The 20,978-nt window shown below is 36.0% G+C and overlaps 1 protein-coding gene across 1 annotated transcript in view; it reads left to right on the forward strand.

Moving 5' to 3' along the window:
• LOC120595604 (disintegrin and metalloproteinase domain-containing protein 5-like) overlaps positions 1–20,978 on the forward strand; it is a 76,047-nt gene that overhangs the window by 36,816 nt on the left and 18,253 nt on the right. The window contains exons 5-6 of the mRNA XM_039853765.1: positions 11,848–11,938; positions 12,535–12,736. Of these exons, the coding sequence (XP_039709699.1) occupies positions 11,848–11,938; positions 12,535–12,736 (293 nt within the window). The remainder of the gene's footprint in view (positions 1–11,847; positions 11,939–12,534; positions 12,737–20,978) is intronic.

Raw genomic sequence — 20,978 nt, forward strand, 5'->3', positions numbered from 1 at the left:
ATTAGCCTCTCTGTGTTTGTTTCTGTGTCAGGAATATTTGTTTCGTCTCTCAGTTTTTGCCATATGGCCTAATGTGGAAGGAGTCCTGTGTGGCGTGGTGGTGCACTGTCCTTGATCCCTTATGCCGGGGACTCTGGAGGTGACTTTTGTGTGGGTTGTTTGTGATCTTCTGTTGTCGCCAAGTCTTTCTTGTTGTTAGTAGATCAGTGTATAGGATTATCGCTTAGGCTGACTAATTGTGGGAACTGGCTGCACTCAGAGGGTAAGAGTTGCTGTGTGGGGGCTGATCCCACTGAGTGGGATTGCCCTAGCAGGCTTGTGTACTTGTTGCAACCACCCTTTGTGGGTATCACTAATGGGACTAGTCAGAAGTTGCTCTTTTATGGTCTGGTGCTAGCCTCCAGATGTATTGGTTTTGTGGCCCCTTGGGAGGGGCCAAGGTCAGCCACTGCTTTTGATTGCTCAGGGCTACAAAGTGATCCCAGATGGTTGTTGCCTATGCTGGATCTGTAGGTAGGTAGAAGAGACAATGCTGTAAGCAGCAGTCAGTTATCTCTATCTCTGACCTATAGCAGTTTAGCAGAGGGACCAGTGCTCCTCAAGGCCTGGCACTGACTTTCAGTTGCCCATAAGTCTCTGAAACTGGATGAGCCTCTGGGTGATATGCTTATCGGGTGGCGCAGGGACCCTGGGAGTCTCCTGGGTCTATTGAGTAAATTTCCTCCTGCCACTGCTGTGTCAGTTTACATGCCAAAGCTGTCTGTGGCTCCCTGTACAAGTTTCCACCCATAGCAAGGTCAGCTGCTGCCCATCGTGGGCCTGAATGCACTATCCCAGGGCAGGGGCAGCTGCCTCTCAATGTGCAGTGGGCGCTTTGTGTATTGGATGGAGCAGGAGCTCAGGGAGTCAAGGGCCATCAGGCCAATACAAACCCCTGCAATCCCCTCCAGAGATATTGCAGCTCATACAGGCAGTAGTGGTCTGTCCCAAACTGTTTTTCTCGAAATGCGCTCATTGTGCTAGCCAAGGTCTTTTGCCTGCATTGACTGCACAACCCCAGAGCCAAGCAGGGTACAAGAGGCTGCTTGTCAATGGGCTACTGGCACTTTGTGGCTTGGGTGAAGTGGGATCTCAGGGAGACAAGGTCCATCTGGCTAATATATCCTCAGTTTTGCTGCAACTTCTGTGCCTGGGTGTTCCCTCTGTAGTCACAGATCACAGTGAGACCAGCTGCCATCTGGGGCGGTCCCGCAGACCCTTGCACTCCCCAGACACAATATTGCAACTCTTGCAGGCAGCAGAGTTCTGCCTGCCACTGATTTCTGTGCAGCGCCTGCCCTGTGCTAGCCAGTTTGTTGCCTGTGTGGATTGGGAGATGAGGAGGGGAGAGGCAGGGCTGTGGGCTGCCTGGGGAAATTTCAGTGGGCTGCCTGGGGCAATTCGTGGGTAGGGTGTCTGTCAGTATGACAAGATTCATCGAGCAAAGAACAAATGGAAATTCTATTTGAAAGGTGGTGTTATGTGTTTTGGAGAGAGAGACTATGTATTTGCAAAAACCGTTGGTGATGCAGAGCGGTAAAACTTATGAGCTCGATACATCGTTAACATCAATGAGACTATATTATTTATTGTGAAACTTTTATTTAAATATAGTCCACAGAGCTGCTCAAATTTTTAGTTAACTGTATGGAATTTAATAAAATAATTCAAATGTAGATACAAATATACAGTTTTATATTTCCGCCCCCTCCCCCCCCACCAAAAAAAAAAATAGTATCAGAGAGACAATGACAGATCAATATAGCCTAAGTCTTGCTGCAACTTTGGTAACCATTCCTGAGTTCCAGCAGAAGTCCTAGATCACAACAAGACTAGCTACTGTCTAGGACTGGCCCACAGATTCCCGATACCCACCCAAATTTGTGTTGGCAGCAGTGATCTGCCTTATCTCAGAAATGTGGCTCACGATGCTGGCTGCCCGCTGGGAATGGAAATGGGGCTCACAGTGCTGGCCGCCAGCTGTGAATGCTTGGCCCTGAATAGGAGCAGGGCTGGGCAGTCATCCAGCAACAAGTGCCCTGGGCAATCTGCAGCTTGGGTGGGGCAGGCTGATGCCATCTGGCCAGCACTGTGGGAGGAGTCTGCACAGTCAACCTGGCAAGGTCTGTAGATTGCTCGTAGGGGCAAGACTAAGGCACAATGATGGCTGCACTTCCAGCCCTCTTTCTGGTGCCACGTAATGTAGACTTTCTCAGAATGAATCCCAGGCAAGCCTCTGACCCACCGCTGGTGTCCTGGGTGAGTGTCCACAGGTCAGAAAACCTGTGCATGAATCCTTCAAAGGAGTGTCTAGGGTTTCATTCTCCTTCAGTCTCACCCAGATGGCCAGAATCCCGTCTGGTTTCTACAGTCAGAGTTTTTGGAATCTCTCCTTCCTTAGGCCGGGGAGCTCCCAGCTGAGACCAGGACCTCCCTCTCCTTCAGGAGAGCCTTTGTAGCCTCACTGTCCCTCCCGGTGATCCTCTAAGACACCGGATGCGGGTACAGCCCGATTTGCGACTTTGCCCCTCCTACCAGCTTCGATGTGGCTCCTTTATATTATCAGCTGAACTTCAGGTGATTCTCTACGTTGATTATTTTATTATTTGTTTGTAATTTCAATGCAGACCTGGGAGGAGATGAAACCTGCTTTTACCTAATCTGCCATCTTCCCTCTGATCTCCAGTTCATTCTTTAGATTTAGAAAATTCTCATCAACTATTTGTCCTTTTCCTCCTCTTTGAGAATGCCCCTTATTCTTATGCTTCCTTTCCTGATGGCATCAGCTAGTTTTTGTATTTCTCTTTCTTTATTTTTCATTCTTTGGTTTCTCTCTTCTTCCTTCTGATTTATTTCTAGATTTCTGTCTTTCATATCACTGATCCTTTCCTCTATTTGGTCGACTCTATTTCCTAAGCTTGCTATTTCATTTTTCATCTCTTTCATTGTGTTATTCATCTACAGAAGTTCTATTTGATTTTATTTGAGAGTTTTGGTCTCCTTGCTAAAAATTTCATTCTGCTAATCTAGTTGTTTTTTTAGTTCCTGGAATTGTTGATATTATTTTGGATCTCATTGAGTTTTTTCAGATGTATCATCCTGTATTCTCTGTCATTTAAGTTGCGTATTTCTATGTCTTTAAGCTTATTTTTTGGAGATTTTTCTCTTTCTTTCTGAGATGCCTTGTTGCCTTGGTTGTTCGTGGTGTTTAATTGACTATTTCTCCACCTGAGCATTAGTGGAAGTGTATTCTGATTTTTTTCCAGGAAGATTTATTATATAAAGGTCTCTCTTTAGCCTGTTGCAAAGATGGCATTTTTCTTTCCGTTTCCAGTAGGTGGCATCTAAACTTCTTGGATTCTGTTTTATATAAAGTCTAAATAATGTCTTTTCTTTTTCTTATAAATATTCAATCACGCTTGCTACCCCCAGTCTCAGTTCCTGTGGGTGTTAGTGACAGTTTTAGTAGCTTTTGCTCAGATTCCCCTGGGGTACCGCGGTGTTTGGTCTTGGAGGATATGGGGGGAGGGGCACTTTGGGTTAGGGTATGGGATCTGTGACTCAGCCTCATGTTTTGCAACCATGGCTGGTAATAATCAACTGTTACTTCTCTGCTGTCCCCACTTCTCTGCTGTCCCCACTTCTCTGCTTTCTGCCCTGATTCCTGGGCACAGCTGCTGCGTGAAGCTCACAGCTCTCTCAGGCAGGGCTGTTCAGGAAACCTGCCGCACCTTTTCCCCTCCCCCTCCTCCTGCTGGGAGCTCTGGCTGTGAGAGGCAGCCTATTTGTTTCTCCCAGTCTACTGCCTGACTCCTGGGATTCTGACTTATGGTAGCTCTTATGTGCAGATCCCAAGCTCAGACGTGCTTGTGTGCAGGTTGGGTGTTCTTTGTTTAGTTGTAGATGTTCATCTTATTGTTGTTTCAAGGGGAGAGATCTGGGGACATCTCTCACTCTGCTGTGTTTCTTCCCTTAATTTTTGAAGGTTTGTTTGCCCAGTATAGTATACTTTGTTGGCAGTTTTTTTTTTCTTTCAACACTTAGAATATATCATCTCACCGCCTTCTGGCTGACAAGTTTTCTGTTGAAAAATTTACTCATAGTGTTATAGGGGATCCCTTAAATGTGATCACTCACTTTTTTCCTGCTTTCTAAATTTTCTCTTTGTCTTTGAATTTTGACATTTTGATTATAATGTGACTTGGTATGGATTTCTTTGAGTTCAACTTATTTGAGGTTCTTTGGTCTTACTGGATTTGGATGTCCTTTTCTTCTCTCCAATTTGGGAAGTTTTTAGCCATTAATTTTTTGAATATGCTTTCTGATCCTTTCCTTTTCTATTTTTCTTATGGAACTCCCATAATGCGTATGATAGTCCCACAAAATGCATATGCAGGTCTCTCAGAAAGTTAAAAATAGAATTAGCATGTGACCCAGCAATTCCACTTTGGAGAGTTGTGTCTCACATGTATATTAAGCTTTCTTCACTTTTTTTCATTTTTTTTAGTCTTGTTTGCTCTTTACTAATTTCCAATGACTTTCTTCGAGTTCACTGATATTTTCTTTTGGCTGATGTAGCCTGTTGTTGAATCCTTTTAGTGCATTTTTCAGTTTAATTAGGATATCATAAGCTCCATGATTTCTGTTTAGTACTATGAGCTCTGGAAAAGTGGATCAACTCTTTCCCTTCCAAGGTAGAAGATAAGAGCTGGGATTATTATCCACTCACTCTGTGGCGATTGGGAGGGGTACCATTGGTGTCTACCAGCCCAAGCTGCCACCGCTGTTGTTTCCTGGGCAGCTAGACTGTCCAGACCCATCAAAGCTCCAAGAACTAAAAGAAAGATTCCAGTTTGGGGGCAGCTCCTTTGGAAGTGTATAGGTCCAAAGCTTGCACACAAATCCCTTCCCTCTGCTGAGTGTGACTGGGATGTAGAGGGTCTCTTTCTGCTTGTTAGGCTTGTGATTGGGTAGGGTCTCTAATGAGAGGGTTTCCTGAATCTTCCTACTGACTTTGATGAGTCTGGTTTTTTATGCTCCCAGAGTAAAGGAGACTTTAATTTATGATTCATCGCAAAGGGAATTTATCTATGAATTCTTGCTTACTCAGTGTATTTGTGAGAGGGAAGGAGAGTCCAGGGCTTCCTATGATGTAATGTTGCTGGTGTCTTTCTCTCTCTGAATGTTTTCCCACCTCCAACATTATGGAGATATAATTAACGTATAACACTATGTAAATTTAAAGTGTACAACTTGTTGATTTTATATATTTATGTATTGCCAAAGGATTACCACCATAGAATTAACTAACACCTCCATCCTGTTACATAATTACTATTTCTTTTTTTTGTCATGAGTACTTTAATGATTTACTCAGCAACTTTCATGTATATAATGCAGTATTATTAGCTATAATTGTCATGCTGTACACTAGCTCCCAAGAACTTGTTAATATTATAACTGGAAATTTTTACCTTTTGACCATATCTCCTTATTTCCACAACTAAAAGCCCCTGGTAACCATAATACTACTCTCTTCTGAGTTGGGATTTTTTAGATTCCACAGATAAGTGATATATAGTATTTATCTTTCTCTGTCTGGCTTATTTCTCTTAGCATAATGCCTTCGAGATTCATCCAGGTTGTCTCAAATGGCAGAAATTCATTCTTTTCATGGCAGAATAATATTCCATTGTCGACACGCATTTACTTTTATATTCATCTATTGATAGACACTTATGTTGTTTGCATATCTTTGATATTGTGAATAAGGCTACAGTGAATGTGAACGAGAAAATATCTTTTTGAGATCCTGATTTCAATTCCTTTGAATATTTACCCAGAAGTGGGATAGCTGGATCATATGGTGGCCCTATATTTAAGATTTTGAGGTACCACCATTCTGTTGTCCATAGTGGCTGCACCAATTTACATTCTCTCCAATGATGTACAAGGGTTCCCTTTTTCTCCCTTTTTTTGCCAGTATTTATTAACTTTTACCTTTTTGATGATAACAAACTTAGCATGTGTGAGGTGATATCTCATTGTGGTTTTGACTTGCAGTTTGCTGATAATTAGTGATGTTGAGCACTTGTTCATGTACCCATTTGTTATTTGTGTGTCATCTTTGCAAAATGTCTATTCATGTCCTTTATTGATTTTCTAATCTATTTATTTATTTATTTATTTATTTATTTATTTATTTATTTATTTATTGTTTTTGCTTGACTTGTATGAGCTTTTTATGTATTTTGGGTATGGATGCATTATCAGGTATATGATTTGCAAATATTTTCTCCCCTTCACTAGATTGCCTTTTTATTTTGCTGATTGTTGTTGTTGTGCAGCATCTTTTTACTTTGATACAATCCCACTTATTTATTTTTTCTTTTCTTGCTTGTGCTTGTTACATATATAGGAGAAGAAAATGTTCAGTTGAAATTTTGAGGTGATCTATTAGCTTCATGAACTTGGATATCCAAGTTTCTTCCCAGAGTTGGAAAGCTATCAGCCAGTATATGTTTAAATAAGCTTTCTATGTCTTTCTCCCTGTCTTCTCCTTCTGGGACTCCCATGAGTGTTCATTATTTCTTTGATGATATCCTATAAGTCCTCATCTGTCTTTGAGCTCATTTGTTCTCTCTTTGGTTTGTTCAAATCTGCTGGTGAAGCTCTCTGTTGACTTCTTGAGTGTAGCCATTGCACTTTCTATCTACAAAAATTTTTTTTTATGTTTTCTATTTTTTTATTGACCCCCCCCAATTTGTTCTTGTATTGCTTTACCCTATATCATTAAACTGTTTCTTTTTTCTCTTTTAGCTTTCTGAGCATTTTTAGAACAATTATTTTTAATTATTTGTCAGACATTTCCTGGATCTCTTTTTGAGGCCTGATCCAGGGCCAAAACCATCTGTAGGTCCTCCATCTGTCAATGTGCTCATTGTGGCTGCATATGCTCCCCTCCCACAAGGCATGTGCACTACAATGGAGTCCAATGACAGGTGTCAGGCATACAGTTTGAGGGGGGAGGTTTGAGCATAGGCATGGTGTAATGGTTCATCTGGGAGTCATAGATAGGTGACCTGAACTCATGAAGCTGCAGCTCTAGCTGGCTGCATGTACTGCTCCTGGGCTTTGATAGAGGAGGGGATTATCTCAGGTCACTGGCATCTTATATTTGCATAGCTGCAGATACCTTGGATGGCTACTGGTGTGGTTCCCAACTTCCAGCAGCAGGGTGTGTTGGAGGGAGTGTTGAGGGATTCAAGCATTGGCTTCAATGAATGAGAAGACCTATGGGGCAAAAGCTAGCAGAGATCCATATGAATTTGCAGCTACTGTGCTGGCCATTGGCCTCATCAGTGGGAATACCTGCTGAATTCATCTGTGAACTGCAATCCTGTGGCTCTCTGTTTGCTCTTAATAGCCTCTGCTTTTCTGGCCTTTTGAGGTGCCTCAGTATATTTCAGCTTTGCTGGTCTGGGTGGGATGAAACTGAAGCAGTGCCCTGAGATGCTGGAGAAACTGATCACTTTCTTCTCTCTTCCTTTCTTGGCAAGAGAAACTCTTTCTAGCTGGGAAGATTCTTCTTGGTACTGAACAATGCTGGTTTGAGGAATGGGGTGATGCAGACAAAATAAAGTTGTTTTCCTTCTCTTCTTGTGTGATTTTTCTCAAGTTTTTTGTTTGTTTGCTTGTTTCACTGTGTTGCTAAAACTTTCTAAGTGGACTCTACTGGTCTCTCAGAGACATTTTTGTTCACAGATAACTGTCCACTTGTTGATCTTTGTTGGGGGATGGGGAAGCCAGATTCTTATACATCGGCATTTTTTCCACTTAGTTTCTTACTCTGGAATCTACTTTTTATGGTTCTTAGTTCAGGTCTAGACCATGGCTTAAATTTAATTTCCATATCCTCTGTGTATCAATATTAAACAGGTATTGAATTATTAGATTGGTAGTTTCTACGGGGAGACCTTGAAGGAAAATTAATTTCTATAGGAATTTGGGGAAGCTAGCAGAGAAAACAGAGACTGTATGTAGTAGTATCAAAGCAAGGTAAAAAATTACAGGCACAAGGAGTATATATTTTAGAGTGATTTTAGATTTTGCTAGAGAATATTTGAGGGATGCAATTTGGGGATCAGCATTTTGTTTTAAAGTTTTTAGGATATCAATAATAAAGACTAATCCTTGAATATTTCACAGTTTCCCTCTCTTCTGTTCTCAAGCTCTTTGATGTATTATCTTTAATGTGTCAAATTTCCCCATTAATGCTAATATAATTCTAAATTATCTTTGGTGAAGTGTACTGATTAAGCATCTGTGGAGCCTCCAGCTAAGAATTAGGATTAAATTGAGAATGTATTCAGCAAATTCTGTCAGGTGTGTGTTTTAGTTGTAGAAAGATCAATTTCTAACACATAGTTATGATAGTGTCTATATGATATTAGACTGCTTCTCAGCCTTTTAATTGTTTTCCTCAATACTATGCAGCTAAGAGCACAGAAACATTTAAACTCAGATATGGAAACATGGTATGGAAATTTCCTACGTTAAAGTGATATTGATTTTAAACAAGACAGACTGTCTTTCCAAGAACTCATAGCATAATGTGTCACTTTAGTGAATGAACATCAATGTAATGGGATCATCTTACATGCTTTTCCTCAGGGCTGGGCCAGACAATTACTTAGAGCATCTGTGTCATTGTCTGAGTCCTTAAAAGTTTCTTTTAAAGCATTCAATACAGAGTCAAACATCATAAACAACAGAAAAGACAACCAATTCCATAACTTGATTAATGAAAGCAGTGGCATAGGAAGTCCTACCCACCCTCTTTTTTTTTAAACCAAAGAATGGAAGTTTTTTTTTTTTTAAATCTCAGACTTAACTTCACCTTAAAATTTTCAGAGAGTCCATCAAAACACACAGGGCTGTACAATGACCTAATGATCACAATCAGAATACAGAGGCAGTACAATGAAAAGTAGTTCAGCATTTCGAATTGTCCCTGGAGGTACTTCCCAGGATGGAATTTGAACACAAAGGGCTCAAGGAGTGTACAGTTCTGTTCTGTAATGTGATGGACAGTTCCAGTGAACAAGACAGACAAGAGTCCTCAAGGTATTTTCAGGAGAAGACCAATAGGCAACTATAATTCACTTAAACTGAAAAACGAAAAGGTGAATCCATTTAGAATTCTTGCCTAGACAATGGGAAAACAGCAAAAGTAAAGTTAACTTCTCACTAAATATAGAAAGGAATAAGATTTTGTAGAGACAATACCATGCTATGTCATATTTGAGCCTGAGGTGAAGGGGAAAATCTACACCTTTATATTTATCTTCTTTATTTGAGCTAAGTGGGAAAATTTAATAAAAGTTCTATTAATAACAAAAGCTACATGATTTAATAATACATTGTATGTATATTGAATTGTGTGTTCACCACCCAAAGTTAAATTTCCTCCTGTCACCATATATTTGACCCCCTTTTACCCTATCTACCTCTGCCCTGCCTCCTTCCCCTCTGATAACCACTAAACTGTTGTCTGTGTCTATGAGTTTTTTTGTCTTGTTCATTTGTTGCTTTGAGTTTTTATATTTTACATATAAGTAAAATCATATGATTCTCAACTTTTTCTGTCTTATTTTGCTTTGAACAATAATCTCAGGGTACATGTATATAATGGAATATTACTCAGCCATAAGAAAAGATGAAATAGTGCCATTTGTGACAACATGGATGGATCTTGAGAAGTGGATACTTATATAATATTCTTGAGCATTGGAGTCAGTGTCACCAAATGCTGGACACTGGGTCTCCTTACTCATAAATAGAAACATAAATAACCTCCTACCTTCATCATAGTCCTGCTCTGGTAATAAAATGTTGTGGGAAGGCTCCATGAGTAATAAAATACAATGAATTAACAAGTAGGGTGAACAATTACATAAAAGTCCACAAAATAAATACCTTTCTTCTAGCAATTCTTGGCAGTCATATAGGAAACAAAATAAAACAGAAACAAACAAAAATATCCCCACACAAAACAAAGCAAAAAACCCCTCAGTTTTTGACTTTTACTTGGCCTTACCAAGTAAAAAATGCATCTTCTTGATACCACTACTTTCTCAGAATCTCCTTCAAGAGCACTCCCACCCATAGCAGGTCATTGCAGTTCTTGATATGACCAGCTTTTGGCATTGTCTGTTCAAGAATGTGTACCTCCTCCTTCCCCCACAGGGTTCTGAGAACCACAGTAACGTCAGTGCTGCTGTGATACGTTCTGTCCTTAGATGTCTCAAATTTAACTTCCAGTCATTCTTTTGTTGTTCTTTTGGGTTTTGTGGTGACCTCGGTTCAAAGCCCGCCAAATAGAGGCAAGGATAGGAAAGTTAATACTATATATACTTAAATTTCTTGGGCCCTCGGAGAATTAGGTGACAGAACCACAGCAGACATAGTTCTGAGAGAAAAAGAAAATTCTGGCCAGAAGTGGGTTCACCAGGGAAGCAGGCCTTGGGAATCAAGAAAACAATACAGAAGTACCTGCCATCCTGAGTCTCAAAAGTTGAGCTGGAAAGGCCATGGGAGAGGATGTTGGGTTGTTCAGAGTGGTGAATTACTGATGTGCTTTCCCAAGCCACTCATAGGACCCTCCAGTGGATTGGAAAAGCTGTTCCAATAGCACAGTAAAGCAGGATTTTATGCAACAAACAATGACCTGTCCTTATTTAAAATTTAGTGTTTTATTCATCAGGATTTTTTCTTGCAATTCAGTTTGATTTTTTAAAAACAATATTGTACTAAGATGTTATTTGATTATCAAGTTTTTGTCTTCCTACCCCTTTTTTCCACCATCCCAGCCCTGGGCCTGTATAGAATTTGGGGGAATTGAGAAGTTAAATTAGATTTAGTCAAAGCAGTTTTTTGGTTGGAGCAAAGCGAACAGAGGCTAATTACTTATTGGGTTAGTTCAAAAGTAAGTCTTTTCAAAAGATGGAAAATTGATGAAGGTGGATTCTGCTCACAAACTTATTTTGACTGTTTTCTTGCATACTGTATATGTATGGATTTTATCTTTCAGAAGAAAGAGTGAAATTTATAATGTTCTCCAGCTATGAAAATGTGTGAATTAATAGTGGTGACAACCAAAGATCTATTCTTATTCCATGTGATTAACATGATCAACACAACCCACCTCTAAATCACGAAGTCAAAATAATGAGAGATTTGAATTATTCCTTTTTTTAAGATAGACATAACTAAATATATAAAAGGGTTAAAGTAGATAAATATTGATCTTCCTAATTTTAAAGTTCAATAATTCTTATTTAGTCATCGTTAGTATACTTGGGAACAGAGATGAGGAATCTAGTATGGAATAAGAAGAGTTAAATCCAATTTTCTTTGAGCTTCTAATCAGAATTGCATTATAAATACTGTTTCTCTCCTATTTGGAATAAAAGCAAACTATTTTTTCTCATTGGGTGGGACACTAAAGCAGAAAGTAAACACTTTAGCAGAAAAAGAGAGGGCCATGGCTGCTCATTCTTCTAACAATATGGAGGTATTTAAATAATGTTGCTATTTACTTTATCTTCTCTTTGATACAGAAGAAAGTCTACCAGTCTTCAAATGAAGGGATCCCTTTTTAATCCTAGATCTATCCCCAGCAACTATTTAGTGCTAGGTAATTATAAACCTCTCTAGGGATCACATTATAATTTCTAGAGTGAGTCTATGATTTCTTCAATGGTGATTGGAATTACATATTGTAATTTACTTTTTTTTTCCTTTTAGCTTCTAGAGGTGCTTCGTTTACTTGTTTCGATGAAATAAATTCAAGAGGTGATAGATATGGAAACTGTGGTGCAGACTATTGTGCTTTTTCGTATGTATTTGGAAAATTCTAATTTTGTTTGGATTGCGGGATTATATATGGCTAAGATCCTGGAACATATTATCATGTACACACTAAAATGGCATTTTGTACCAGGTTTTTTTTTGTTTCATGATCTGAGCAGAACAGTATTACCCATTATCTGCAAATAACATGTCTTCAGGGCCTATAATGTTACAACAACAATGGCCATAAAAATTGCCTTTATTTATTGTGATGAACTAGACATTGTATTAGGTAGTTTATATATGTTATCAATATATATTTACATATATCAAACACTTGTAATATGAAGTATTTATCCCTTGTTACTATTAAAAATTGAAGACCAGTGGCCATTTGTTTGAATATCAGAAGCTAATACAGGACAGATCAGGCCCATCAGATTGCAAAAATCATTAATTTTTCTTTTGCCACATTGCCTCACAAAACAGAAAAAGCCACATCGTATGTAAGTTGCTGGGCTCCAAAAAATGTTTGAAACCTGGATTTAAGTTAGTAAAATACCTTTTTAACTTAATTATATCAGCAATCTATGTTATTTCAGTAAATAATAAGAGAAATTTTTTTCTGCCTTATGCTTCTAGTAATCTTCTGTGTGGAAAATTAGTTTGTGCCTGGCCGCATAAAGCATTAGTATCACGTGCAAATTTATCTGTGATTTACACACATATACGAGAGGATATATGTGTATCTACATTTCTACACTCAGGCAAGCTTAAATTTACAAAAGCTGAAGACAGAGATGAAACATTTGTACAAGATGGCAGTGCGTGTGGTCCTGAGATGGTAACTAGAACTACAGAATTTCAAGTGTTTAAAAAATTTTTTTATGGTTATACTCATTTTGACAATATAAGAACCAATGTATTTTTAAACAACCTTACTGAGGTATCGTTTACCATAAAATTTACCTATGGTAAGGGTATGTTTCATTGTTATTGATTAATTTACAGAGATATATACCACCATCACCACATCCAATTTTAGAACATACCATCATCACCCTCTCCCTCTTGCCTGTTTTGCCCATGCCCACCGCTAAGCAACCTACCCGTTTTTCCCTATTATTAACATCTAACAATAGTATACATTTGTCATAACCAATGAGCCAATGTTGGTACATTATTATTAACCAAATCTCATACTTCATTCAGATTTCCTTAGTTTTTACCTAATGTTCTATTCCAGGATTTCACCCAGGGTACCGCATTGCATTTATTAGTTGTATATCCTTAGGGTCTTCTTTCTTGACAGTGACAGTTTCTCATAATTTCCTTGTTTTTGATGGTCTTGACAGTTTTGAGGAGAACTGGTGAGATATTCTGTAGAATGTCCCTCAGTTAGGATTTGTCTGATGTTTTACTAGGTTTATGTGTTCTTGGGAGGAAGATCACAGAGGTAAAGTGCCCTTTCATCATATCATATTATGTATACATACTATTGATGTTAACCATGATCACTTGGGTAAGGTAATGTTTGTCAGATTTCTTACTGTAAATTATTCTTTTTTTCCCCTTTCTATATTACACTTCAATGAAAGAAGTTACCATGCCTAGCCCACACTTAAGGAGTAGTAAGTTATAGTCCACCTTCTCATGGGTTCAGTATGTACATAAATCATTTTGAATTCTGCATGGAAAATTTATTCATTCTTCTCCATTTATTTATTCAGTCATTCATTTGTTACAGTGTGGACTCATGACATTTATGTTACAGTCTGGGTTATAATCCAGTACTACTTTATTTATTTCAGTGTTCAAATTGTTGTAGCTTTGGCCATTGGGAGTTCTCTAGTTGGCTCCTGCATCTCTTTGACATACCCTTATCATTGTGGGATTTGTTTTTTTCTTTTTGAGTACTTCCTTACTTTCTGGAATCATAAGCTGTTCATTGTATGTTTCCTGCCTAAGTTCCTAGAATTTGCCATTATCCCAGGAGACTTGGTTCATTTTAATTGGAAATGGTATTTAGAAATCATGATCTAGGTGCTAATTGTGCTTTTTTTGCTACTGTAATGTCGCTCCTTATGGCCCCATCAACAGACAGAGCTAGGAAATACATATCTACATAATATTTATGTATACGTATATATGTACATATTTATGTATATATATTCACATTAACTGTATACATGTGTATGTGTGTGTGTATTCATATAAATACATTAAAAAGCGTGAGATTCATTCTAGACTCCTACCTTTTCATATTTGTAATTGTTTTCTTTGACAGTGACACACTTTTTTCCTTTTTTTCATGTATATATTGTTTCATTCTAGAATGTATTTAGAATACCCATTAAGTTATTTCAGAATGGCTAACTCATTCTATTCTGAAAAAAATACTAATTAGGATTCAATATTTGCTTTTAGTTCTTTTTGCCTTTAGCCTGATATATATATATTGATATATATCAATAAAATATGAATAAAGTATATATATATACTTTACTGAATATATGAATAAAGTATATATATATATACATATATATATATGAATAAAGTATATATATATATACTTTATTCAAGAGTTATTTGGGTTAATTCGTTCTCCCTGCCAATGTGGTTAGATTATTCATTTGAAAAACAGTAGGCTGTGGGATTTTCTCCTGTCCTTGTTAATTTAATTTAATTTTAGTTTTTGAGATGTGAAATATAAACATTTTTAAAGTTCAAAACTGTATGATATTATACTCAGAGAATTGTCATTTTCCATCCTCCTATCCTATTCCCACCTCTGTAACCTTGCTATCTCATGCTTATCACTCTCCCTTACTCCCAATAGAGAAACAACTAGTTTTTATTAGTTTCTGGTTATCTTACCTTTTATTTTTTACACAATAGAACAGATACATATGTATTTTTTATATCTCCTTTGTTACTCTAAAGGTAGTGTACTATATATGCTCTTTTGCACTTTCTTTTTTGCTTAATATAAAATAACCAATTTACGTCAGTTCTAGAGAGCTTCCTTAGTTTTTATATTTTTCTGGCTGGATTTAATTTTATTTATTAAAATAAATAAAATTTTCCATTATGTGATAATACAGAAAAGAAAAAAAGAGGAAAGAAATAATTTATAGTGTCACCATCTAGCGATAAATTCCATTTATAGTTTGTAACATTTCTTCCCAGTACTTTTAGTGTTTTTGGCACTTTTCACACTTTTAAAATTTCAAAATTTATTTTATATTAAACTTGAAATTCTTGGGCCTCCCTTGAATACTAGAATATGCAAATGTATGAGCATGATACCACATGAACACAAGGTTAAAGATTTCATGACTGAAAGAGAACACCAGTTTGAATTAAAGGAAATATATTCCTTTTCTTAGGAAAAGTATAAAGAAGAACAAAAACATCGAAGTTTATTGAGTTTAAGGATGATAATAATATAGTATAATTTATTGAATTAGAAGTCCAAAAAATTTATATAATTAATATAAATGCAAATTATAAAGATAATGTTTTAATTTTGCAAATGGAGAAAAATATGAAGATAGAAAATCATTATCCAGAATCTTACCTAGAAGTAGTCACAGCTTATAGTGGTCTTTTATTTTTCTTAAATTTTTTATTTTTAAAGTATACCTTAATGGAAAGTCATAAAAATAGTTGAGAGGTCCTGTGTCTCCTTTGCCCAGATTCTCTTAATATCTATAACTGTTCACAATATCAAAAACAGGAAACTGACATCGACATTGGTAAAGATCTTATTTAAATTTCATCTCTTTGTATGTATGTGTGTATGTGTGTGTTTAGTTCTGTGCAGTTCTGTCACGTGTATATATTCAAGGAACCACCATCACAATTAAGATACATCACAAATAAATTATATTACCAACATGGAACTCCCTCGTGGTATCATCACTTTGTAGTCACATCTCTTCCACCGTGTCTCTAATTCCTGATTCTCATCAGTTTTCTATATAATTGTATCATTGGGAGAATGTTATAATAATGTAATCATATATGTAACCTGTTGAGATTAATTTTTGTCACCTAGCATAATGTGTTTGGGATTCATCCAGGATGCTGTGTGTGCTTAGTAGTTTGCTCATATTTAGTGCTGAGTAGTTTTCCTTTGTATGGATTTACCACAGTTGGTTTAACTATTCATACATTTAAGAGTATTTGGTTGTTTAAGATTTATAGCTATTACAGATAAAGTTGCTATTGACATTTGTATGTAAATTTTGTGTGGACGTAAGTTTTTATTTTTCATTATAAATTCCCAGGAGTGCCATTGGTGGGCCATATGGCAAATATATGTACAATTGCAAATCTATTTTCCAGAGTGACTGTACCATTTTATATACCCACCAATATATGAGCGATCCAATTTCTCTCTGCATCTTCACTAGCATTTGGTATTATCTCTAATTTTTATTTTAGCCATTCTAATAGGTGGGTAGTGATATCTCATTGTAGTTTTAATTTGCATTTCCTTAACGGATAATGATGTATATCTTGACATCTGTTTATTTGCCATCTATACATCCTTGCCATTGGTATGTCTCTTGAAGTCTTTTTTTGCCCTTTCTTGTTGGATTATTTTTTTTTACTGTTGAGTTTTGAGATACACACACATGTGCACACACGTGCATGCACACACACACACTGGATAATTCTTTTTCTCAGTTTTGTGGTCTGTAAATATTTTCTTTCAATCCGTAGCTTATATTTTCATCCTCTTCACAAGGGCTTTCACAGAGTAAACACTTTAAGCCAACTCAAAGAGCCCTTTGCCTAGCCTTAGATCACCAAATTTTCTCTCATGTGTTTTCTAAATATCCCATATTTAGAGTTAATTTTTAAATAAGTTGTGAGATTTAGGTCAAGATTTTATTTTTGTCTATGATGTTGTATTAGTCAGGGTTCTCCAGAGTAACAGAACCAATAGTGTGTGTGTAATTTATTTACAGAGAAAGGGAGTGATTTATTTTAAGGAATTAGTGGAGGCTGGCAAGTCCAAAATAAGTAGGGCAGGGGGCAGGCAGGCAGACTGGAAATTCAGGTAAGAGTTGATGCTTCAGTCTTGAGTCTCAATTCTGTAGAATAGCAGATTGAAAGCTTAGGCAGGGTTTCTATGTTTCAGTCAGGAGGAAAATTCTTTCTTTGGAGAAACCTCAGTCTTTGCTCTTAAAGCCTTCCTTCATCTGATTGGATGAAGCCTACCTACATTATGGAAGGTAATTTGTTTTACTCAAAGAATACCGATTTAAATGTTAATCACATCTAAAAAATATCTTCACAGGAAAATCTGGACTAGTGTTTGACTAAACAGCTGTGCACAATAGACTACCCAAGTTAACACAAATAATTAACCATCACAGATGTGTAATTGCTCTAGCACCATTTGTGGAAAAGATTATCCTTTATTACATTGCTTTGCACTTAAAAACAGAAGATTATTTTTGTATGGGTCTACTTCTGGGGTTTTATACACTACTTTATTTGTGTCCAGTATCACACTGTTGATTACTTTAGCTGTATAGGAAGGCTTAATATTGGGTAGGATGATTCCTTCCATCTTATTCTTTTTGTCAAGATTGTTTTAGTTATTCTATAGATTGTGCCTTCCCATATAAATTTTAGAATGAACTGATCTTTCCTTATAAGTAAGCTCGTTGGGATTTTGATAGGAAGTACATTAAACCTAGATCAATTTGTGGAGGATTGACATCTTTATTATGTTGAAACTTCCAACCCATGAACATTGTATATTTCTCCACTTGTTAGTTTTCGATTATGTTCGTCATCATTTTGTAATCTTCAAAAACCAATTTTGTGCATGACTTGTTAAATATATATATATATGTATTTGATTTTTCTCCTGAGTGATTGTAAATGACTTTGTGTTTTTATTTCTTCCTTTTCAATCTACATGCCTTTTATTTACTTTTTCTTGCTTTACTGCAGTAATTAGAAGTTCTAGTACAATGTTGAATATAAGTAGTGAAAGTTGACATCCTTTCCTTGTTACAGATCTTAGGAAGAAAGCATTAGTTATTCCATCATTAAACATAATGTTAGTTTTAGTTGTTTTGCTTTTGTTTTTGTGTTGGTATGTGGTGCTGTAATAAATCTAACCAAAAGTAACCTCACAGGGTGATCTGATCATAAATTCCTAGCTTGACAGTTCATGGTTGGTAGTCGTGCTTCAGGCATATAACTTCTTTACTAAAGGTTTATCTTTCTTTGCCTTAAGCAAGCCCTGTCAATTGTTTCTGTGAATCTAGGTTAACACGCTTTTGATATCCCTCTTTTTTCAGATCTCTAGAAGCACAAACACCCTCAACAGAGCACATAATCTTAACTATTCTGTACTTCAGTTCCCACCTTGCTTTCTCCCACCCTCATGTAATCTTCCTTATGTTCCTTCCTTAACTCCTAATGCATAAAAGTAATAGTGAACCTGTCATTCTCTGGAGCACTTGAGATCTTTTCTGGCAGTGTCGTCAGTTGGCTCCAACAAACTCTTATGCAAATTCTCTACAGGTTTGGATGTTTCTTATGTTGACAGGTAGATGCCCTTTATTATGTTGAACTAATTATCCTCTACTGCTAACTTGCTAAGAGTTTTATCATAATTGTGTCTCCTGTTTTTGAAAAGTTTCTTTTCTGTGTCAATTGATGTGGTTAAATGATTTTTTTTTCCTTTAGTTTGTTGATATGTTTGATTTCATTGATAGATTTTTGAATGTTGAAGCAGTGTTACATATCTGACATAAATCTCACTTGGTCATGGTTAATAATTCTTCCTATACATTGTTGGATTTAGTTTACTAATAGTTTGTTAAATGATTTTTACATCTTGAGTTTATGAGAGATATTGGTTTATAGTTTTCTGTTTTTGTGCTATGTCTGATTTTGGCCATTTTATATGTCCCTATAAAATGTTAGGAGGTGCTCCTCTTTTTCTGTTTTCTGGAAGAGACTGTGTAAAATCATTATTAATTTTTCTCTAAATGTCGGTAGAATTCTCTAATGACATAATCTGGGTCTGGGAATTTTGTCTTTCAGGAGTTTTTAAATTATGAATTCAAACTCTTCAATTGTTACCACATCTTCAAGTAATCAGTTTCTTCTTGGTTACTCTTGGCCATTGATGGTCTATTTTTTCAGAGTTTTTGAATTTATTAGTGTAAAGTTGTTCATGATAGTCCTTTATCTCTTTAATGGCTATAGGATTTGTAGTTATAGCCTCTATTTCATTTCTGATATTGATGATTTGAGTCTCTACTTTTTTTTTTTATATTTCTCAGTCTTGCTAGAAATTTATCAATTTATCACTTTAATATGAATTTTCAAGGAAACACTTTTTTATTTCACTGATTTTCTCTATCATTTTCTTATTTTCAGTTTCATTGATTTTTACTCATATATTTCTTTACGTTTGGGTTTATTTTCTTCTCTAGTTTGTTGAGGTAGTAACTTAAATTTCTGATTGGAGGCATTTCTTTATTTTAAATGTAAACATTTAGTACTATATGTTTCCCTCTCAGCACTGTTTTAGCTACACCTCATATACCTTGATATGTTATAGTTTAATTTTCTTTCAGTTGTATATATTATTTCCTTTGAGAATTCTTCTTTGACATGTGAATTATTTAGAAATATGTTGTTTAATGTTTACATGTTTAGAAATTCTCCTATTGTGTTTCTTTTATTGATTTCAAGTTTGATTTTATTATTACTATAGAATACATCCTATAATTTTATCTTTTAAAAATTGTTTGAGGTTTGTTTTATGATACAGGACATGGTCTACCTTGCTGTATGTTCCATGGGTGCTTGCAAAAATGGGTATATTGTTCTGATCTTAGGTGGAGTGTTATAGTTGAATAGATAGAAAGATAAATAGATAGATAGATATTCTTGCTTATTGTGTTGTTCTGATCGTCTGTATTTTTGCTGATTTTCTGTGTAGTTTTTGTAAGTTGCTGAGAGAAGTTGTTAAAGTCTCCAGTTATAATTATGGATTTATTGATTTCTTTTTTCAACTCTATCAGTTTTTGCCGCATATATTTTGACTCATTTATTGAGGCTTTGTACACACATATTCTCGTTGAAATGATTTTTTTATTATTACATAATGTCCCTTTGTCTCTAGTAATTTTCTTTGCTCTTATGTTTACATTATCTGATATTAATATAGACACTCCTGCTCTTTTTTACTAGTTTGTTATTTATATCTTTTCCTCTCTTTTTTCTTTAAGTCTACCTGTGTCATTGAATTTGAAGTGAGTTTTTGTAAGCATTAGATAGTTCAGATGTGCTTTTTATACTGTGCTAATCTCTATCTTTTGATTGGTATATAGAGAACATTTACATTTAAGGCTATTATTGATGTTATTATTTAAGTCTATCATGTCATTATTTGTTTCCCCTGGTTCTCCTTATGTTTTTTCTTCCTTGCCTTCCATTAGGATACTTATGTATTTTTTAAGAGTATATCGTGATTTATTTATAGTGTTTTTGTGTGTGTCTTCTCTTTGTATGGTTTTCATAATGACTATTCTTTGTATTATGATATACGTATGTATATCATTGGTATGAATATTTTGCCACTTCAAGTGAAATATGGAAACCTCAATTCCATCTAAATCTCTTTACCTTCCCTGCTTTAAAATATCACTGATGAAATTTTAATTTTTATTAAAAATTTTTAAAATTATAGTTAACATTTAATATTATTTTATATTAATTTCAGGTGTACAGTATAGTGGTTAGACATTTATATAATTTATTAAGTAAGTGATCCTCTCGATAAGTCTAGTACCCACAGAGCCCTGTACATTGTTTTTACAATATTATCGACTATATTCTCTATGCTGTACTTTGCATCCGCATGGCTGTTTTGTAACTACCAATTTGTACTTCTTAATCCCATCCCCTTCCTCACCCCCACACCCTTCCCATTGGGTAACTAGTTTGTTCTCTGTATCTATGAGTCTCTTTCTGTTTTCTTTTTTGTTTATTTTGTTCTTCAGATTCCACCTGTAAGTGAGATCATATAGTATTTCTCT

This window comes from Pteropus medius, unplaced genomic scaffold (genome assembly GCF_902729225.1).
Source record: "Pteropus medius unplaced genomic scaffold, Ma_sr-lr_union100, whole genome shotgun sequence".
NCBI lineage: Eukaryota > Metazoa > Chordata > Mammalia > Chiroptera > Pteropodidae > Pteropus > Pteropus medius.